Raw genomic sequence first — 7,321 nt, 5'->3', positions numbered from 1 at the left:
GTTATACGTTTATATTTACAACAAAATTTTACTTGGTGACATAATTTTTATTACTCAGTGTAGGAAAAGGTTGCTGATAGAATAGTATGCACATGAATAATTTTAATATTCGTTGGGGTAAAGTGGTTTCCCCCAGTTAATGTTCATGTAGCATTGATTTCAGAGGGTTGATTTTCCCAAATGGTCCTCTTATTATAGATATATTGTTCTGCCTATTGTTTATAATTTAGTTATCACAGGGTCAATTTAGTCATGTAACTAAATTCCATTTGATAATGTTAATATTATAGATAATAGAAATGTCAGCTCAGCCAATATATAAAACAAAAATTCACCACCAATTTATTATATATCAATTTTAATTATTTTCATGATAAACTGGGTGCAACATTTGATGCCTGTTAGGTGACGTAATTTCATCTGAAATAATAGAATGCGATAACTGGAATTTTCTGTTTCTTTTTCGTGTGACAATTTGATTAGAAATGGAGGGAAACTTTCTCTTAAGACTCTTTACTCTTTCTCAAGGTAAGAAACCAATTGAAATATATATTACGTTGTTGAAAATCGAAATACTTGCTAGTGCTGTTGAATTTTTGGCTCCCGCAGGAATGAGCTGGAATATCGATTTCTACATTATATTTTGCCCCCACAATATTATATTTTGCCCCCACAATACAAATCTCTATTATTTTTTGGCTTTTGAAAAACATATAACCCCTTTCTTTTTCATTTGAACTGATTCTTTTATGTTCAAACATCAAATTTCGATTTATTCTCAAAATTTTCATAGTCTTAATGCATGACAAAGTTTAGAAAATGATCTCTTTTCGTATCTACCTATTCAATAAATAAATTTCTTTTCTTTTGACTTTATGGATTTCCCCTAACTAAATGTAGTTTTTATTCAAAGTGACTACGATAAGTTTTTAAATGGGTTAGTGTTATTTTGGGATATATGTAATGTGGTTACTTTAAAAAAAAAATCAAAATGAACATTTTATTCGATAAAGCATAATAGAAATGACATTACGTAAGCCAATTGTATGAAATATAAATGACATATTCAAATATGTCAAATAATGTAAACAAAACACGATGCATAACAAGTGAAAGTTAATGACAATGAATGATATGTTATACATGTAAGAGCACATAATGTTTGCGCTTTTTACCTATAAGACAGGACATTTGCTCTCCAAACACTATGGTCAATTGCGCTTTAAATTTTGATACACCTGTATCAAATGCGCTTTTTACCTTAAATATAGACGCCTACCTGTAATTTTTAAAATGAATTGAGATAAATTCAAATTCACATTGACATAGTTTTAAACATAGACTTTATAAAGTTAAAGACGAATAAAGGATTTATTTTTTTATGTCACGATGGATTTGTATCATTATTAATAGTAGTCGGTAAGTTATTAGAATTTGTAATATTGATGATCAGGGACCCCAGTCATGCTACTGAGATATCGTGGCATCAAATCGCCTTGCAAATATGCCCGACGCGCTAGACCACTGGAACACTATACATATTCGATCCCTAACATCACTGAAACATTGTCTAAATCCGGACATGGTGTACACATTTTTGCACCTCATGTGTGTGGTTTATCAATTTTGCCGCAAGTTTACAGTTTTTCTGTTTGATATTAAATAATAAAAAAAAATCCATTTTGTTACATCTTGTGATCAATTTAAATGGCAGTAGGGTCATCAAGTTTAGAACATCAGTTGTTCGACCTGATAGTCTAGCTCGTTTATATTTTTTTCGTTTGGGCATGTATTTTCTTTTCCCTCAGGTTTATATAAGGCGTTCATCCTATTTCGACTCTTTAAAATATAACAGTCTATCCGAAATTGAGATAAATTTTATGGCCTTCCAAATACTGTTTCCATCCCCGCCATCACAGAAGAGACATTGATTGTCGAAATCCGGACATGGTGTACAAATTTTTGCACCTCATGTTTGTGGTTTATCAAGTTTGCTGCAAGTTTATTGTTTTCTGTTTGATATCAAATTAATATAAAAAAAACATTTTGTTACATGTGGTGGTTCATTTATTTGGAGATCGTCAATGGAAGTCAGCATGGTTTAAGAACATCAGTTGTTCGACCTGTTAGTCAAATGCTGTTTGTTAAAAAATACTTTTTTTCACTTTTTTGGTCTTTTGGAAAATGGTGTGAGTGCTGTATTTAGACCTCTCTACAACACAATTTGTTTTACCTGCAAACGTATAAAAATTGCGGTTTTATCCAACTCAATCATAGGTTTGAAAGTTGTATTTTTAATTTCTCATTGATATGGTCATAATCATATCATTACTGTTTACAAAACTTTATATTTTTGAAAAACTATGGTTGTTCTACCTCAGGAATATGTTACCTTAGCTGTATTTGGCATAACTTTTAGGAATATTTAGTTCTCAATGCTCTTCAAATACATACTTTTACAGTTGACTTCTTGCTTACTCAGAATTAATAAATTCAAAACATACAGAGTTCATGTAAACTTTTCATAGCTGACTATATGCGGTATGGGCTTTGCCCATTGTTGAAGGCCGTACGGTGACCTATAATTGTTAATGTTTGTGTCATTTTGGTCTTTTGTGGATAGTTGTCTCATTGGCAATCATACCACATATGATGTTGATTGCATTATTGTAAGCAATATAAACCATTTAAATAAAGAAATCAATTTTATCAATTTTCCAATTTTAAATCTTTCCAGTTAATCTGCTGAACACAAGCTTACTTTAAATGCATTTATTTTGGTGCTTTTATCAGTACAGTACAAGTTGCAGTATTTCATTTGGATAACATTGAAATTCCTAAATATTAATTGAATGAGTCACCTACAGTTCAATATCGTTTGCTACATGTTATTACGATAGATGTCTCGTGTGTTAAATGTTTGAATATCAGATTTATAAGTCATGACAGCATGGAGGTTTATCTTACAGAAGTGATAAACATAGATTGCTTCTATAATTCCACCTTATGTAATAATGCTGTATTTTGATTGGATGAGAGACATGGTATTTTTTAACCAATTTCTATGAATTGAGATTTTCTTTTCTCTGCCGGGGTATTTGTCATTAGGGAATTCCATGTGCCGGGGTATTTGCTAGCAAATACCATTGCAGATGGGGAATACCCTAGCAAATACCATGGCAGAAGGGATACCATGTCTAAAAATAACTCAATGCATTATTTCTATTCTAATATGACAAATTCATGGTCATTCTAAATATACGGTGCCAGATGAAATATTTTAGGATAAAAAGCATCATTATTGAATGACGTAAAAATTCCGCGAACCTGTTCTTTTAATGCCGTCATAAATAAAACTCAACGAAAATGAATTGTCAACCGGTCACATAAAACTGGAATCCACTAGTATTACGTTTCACTCAAACTGATGAACTAAGTGTAGTAGTCAGCCGAAAACCAGCATATTATCATATAAAGGTCAGCTAGTGACTATACATACAAATATGATAAGAAATGATTATACGGTCAATGCAATTTAACTGCGCAAATAGCACAGCTGCAGTGTATACAACCAATATACATTCAAGTAGAAATTCCATATGATACTTGATTATAATAAACTCACTAAGGTAAAACATTCGGTGGAATTAAACAATTATATCATGCTTACAAGGGGTATTTGCCAAAAATACCCCTTGTAAGCATGATATATTTGTATATAATTTTGCAGTAAATTCGATTCATTCGTAGTACAGGTATAATTTTGAAAATAACGTAACATACAGATATGTGCTCCTGATTAGTACATGTTTTTACTATATATTATTTTGTTGTCACAAGAATCAACCGACAACAATTCCGACATGCGTACTTTATATGTTAATGACTACACACTCTATGATTGTTTTAGTTGTAATTGATTGGTTTTGGGTTGCTTGACGTCCAGTGGCAAATATTTCATACATGTTCAGGACGAGTATGTTTTATATTATTAGTAAGACTGTAATCAAATATTAAAGTACCCTTTCCAAACATGACATTTCCAGGCTTATGGAGGTAAACGTCATAATGAGAAAACGTCGATGTAAAGTTACGTAACGTAATCGGAGCACCTGTTATTGAATGTTCAATTTGTTTAACTCATAAAGTTATCTAAAATTGCCTTTTTTTCTCTTAAAGACTTGAATATAATTTCGAATATGTAAACAGAAGATTTTTTACGAACAATATTTAATCATGCGGGATAAAATAGAATTTATAATTCCCGTGTATAGATTTGCGACATGATTAATTTACGCAACTTGTAGCTTTGATGTTTACAACTTTGTTCTTAATCGTTGAAAGGGATTTCAGAGGCGGAAAAAAATTGGTTGCTTATATAGGGAATCACCGAAGCGTGACTGGAGAGGGCCCCTCTTAGGTCAGTCAGTGCGCCCCCACTTATGAACATTTCTAGATCCGCCACTGGCTTTGGTTGTTATTTTTAAATTATAGTAGCATTGCAGATAAATCGTACAAATAAAATAGTAGCGAAGGACTATATACAATGCGTAAATTAATTATCTTTCCCGTATTAGTTTTGAGCTCCAGGTTTTCATCAAGGGGGACTACTCACGTTAAACTATTTTTAGACAACAAAGGAAAATTTAAACAGAAGAAAAAATATATTTTGTACACATGTACATACTTTGAAGATGAAAATGAATTTACAAGTGCACTGTGTCTAAACCACACCGGCATTTGTTCGGACTCGATGGTATCTAACATCCGGCACAATGACGGAACATCAATAGACAGAAGAAAGATAGGTTTCTCCTTATTTTCTTATTTTTTTATGATATCAAATAATATATATACATATACAAATATTTTGTATTGTGATATTCAATATTTTCTACAACCGTTTTATATTATTTAACGGAGAAATAAGTAAACATACACGTCCAAATGACGAATTGAGTGAACCTTGCCTCGAACGCTAAATTGTTCACATTGTACGGAAAGAAAGGTACAGGAAGATAGATACTGACACGGAGATTACAAAACTTGTCATTTTGAGCATCTCGATACTTGTATTTCTGAGTATGGAACGAAAGAAATAGGTCAGCGATTTTGATTATGTTTATTATAAACATTCTCATTGATATTTTTAAACAAGCGAGACTAAGTGATTTGAATTCAAAGCAGCATATACAAGTATGGAACACAGATCTAACGATTTTTTTCTATTGACCTCGTTTTATTGAAGAAAAAAAACCGCCAGTGAAGTTTTTTGCTATCTCCAAGTTATCTCGTTCGGGAAAATTTAAAATCTTAAGTTGTGACACATTTTTTTTTATTTCAAGAACGGTGTAATTTTGTTTGGAACTCTTGGTTGTTTTAAGCTCAATTGACCCAACAGGAAAAGTTTTTTTTTATTAATTGGTACCGGCCGACCGTCGTTCATTATCTTTCAATACATTTTTTTACATACATTTTCACATCTAAAATTACTAGGCTGTATTTAACAAACCTTATTTAAAATCATGTCTTTTTTTAATTATAATTAGGGTATCTAGTTTTAAAAAGATTACTGTGATCCCGCTTGTCAACCAAGATGGCCGCCATGGCTAAGAAATAAAAAAAAAGGGGGGGGGGGGGGGCATGCATGCATGTGCATGATCTCAATTATTTAAAAACAGCCGGTGACATAGAAAAGTCGAAAAGGGCCAGATGATTATCTTCAAAATGTTGAGCTCTACCATTTGTCCATTTACTATAAAATTCTCACATAAGTTCTTAAAGGAGTTATTGCATTGCCCTTAAATTACGAATTTGAAGTTCTTTTTATCAATTTCGATCTATTATTTTCAAACATATAAAAGTCATATAGCAAACATGACTTAGGAAGTCAAGATATACAAATAAGTCGACTTGGCCAATGTCCCTATAAAACTGATTGAACTTTAATTAGCTTATTTTTTTTCATTTCATTGCGTTTTTACACGCCCGTCACAATCTTAACAGGACGTATGATTGTATACATCCGTCCGTCCATCTGTTCTTCCTTCCATCCGTTCCGTCCCTCCATCTGACAGTCATTCTGTCCCTCCGTCCGTCTATCTATATGTCTATCCTTCTGTCCAGCGTAAACATATAGCACCGTAACTTAAGAACAGCTTATCCAGTTTTCATGAAACTTAACAAAGTTATTGCTTGTAATGGTCAAACGATCTGTAAACCTTTTAGTGAAAATCAAATTAAATCTTTTTGAGTTACAGGACTTAGTAAGTAAAACAGGAGTGTGTTTTTTTTAACATGTCACGCTATATCTCAAAAACGATGTGTCATTATTGCATCAAACTTTACACACTTCTTAGTAATATAAATCTTAACTTCTGAATACTTTTGGTGATGTTTAAAATTTTGTTTATTAAGCGTTATTTAGCTTTTTTTGTAAAAAAGGTGGGGGTGACATATTGTGATGTACATTTGTATCTCAAAACCTATATAAAACAAGAATGTGTCCATAGTACACGGATGCCCCACTCGCATGTTCATTTTACATGTTCACTGGACCATGAAATTGGGGTCAATACTTTAATTTGGCATTGAAATTAGAAAGATCATCTCAGAGTTAACATGTGTACTAAGTTTCAAGTTGATTGGACTTCAACTTCATCAAAAACTACCTTGACCATAAACTTTAACCTGAGCTTCACACTAACTTTTTCTTTGTTCAGTGGACCATGAAATTGGGGTCAATACTTTAATTTGACATTAAAATTAGAAAGATCATATCATAGGGAACATCTGTACTAAGTTTCAAATTGATTATTAGACTTCAACTTCATCAAAAACTACCTCGACCAAAAACTTTAACCTGAAGCGGAACGAACGAACGGACGAACGAACGAACGAACGGACGAACGGAGGCACAGACCAGAAAACATAATGCCCCTCTACTATCGTAGGTGGGGCATAAAAATATCATAATGTTATAAAATAATTAGATATCAGTGTTTGCTATTGCGTATTTATATTCCATTTATAATTAGTTTGAAGATCAGTGAAATACCGGATACGCCTTTCATTAGGAAAATGTGTATTACTATTACCTACGTCCTAAAGTGCCCGTTTAAAATAAATAAATTTTAACACACCAAGTTTACTTTACAATAAAAACATATTTTAATTCTTTCGAAAGACAATGTTCACATCCGTATTAACCTTGCTTTTCATGAATTGTTGGTTTAAAAAAAATATATAAACAAGAATGTGTCCACAGTACAAGGATGCCCCACTCGCACTATCATTTTCTATGTTTAGTGGACCATGAAAT

The 7,321-nt window shown here is 32.2% G+C and overlaps 1 protein-coding gene across 2 annotated transcripts in view; it reads left to right on the top strand.

Annotated features, from left to right (window-relative positions):
- Positions 1–273: 273 nt before the first annotated feature.
- LOC134686330 (mucin-3B-like) overlaps positions 274–7,321 on the top strand; it is a 31,139-nt gene continuing 24,091 nt past the window's right edge. The window contains exon 1 of one of the 2 annotated variants that reach the window (XM_063546004.1): positions 274–528. In XM_063546004.1, the coding sequence (XP_063402074.1) occupies positions 486–528 (43 nt within the window). In that variant the 5' untranslated portion in view covers positions 274–485. The remainder of the gene's footprint in view (positions 529–7,321) is intronic. The other variant, XM_063546012.1, reaches the window with a different exon arrangement.

Source organism: Mytilus trossulus, chromosome 1 (assembly GCF_036588685.1).
Source record: "Mytilus trossulus isolate FHL-02 chromosome 1, PNRI_Mtr1.1.1.hap1, whole genome shotgun sequence".
In the NCBI taxonomy this organism is placed as follows: Eukaryota; Metazoa; Mollusca; class Bivalvia; order Mytilida; family Mytilidae; genus Mytilus; species Mytilus trossulus.
Note: the sequence above shows the minus strand (reverse complement) of the source record. Positions and strands in the feature narration are given on the sequence as shown.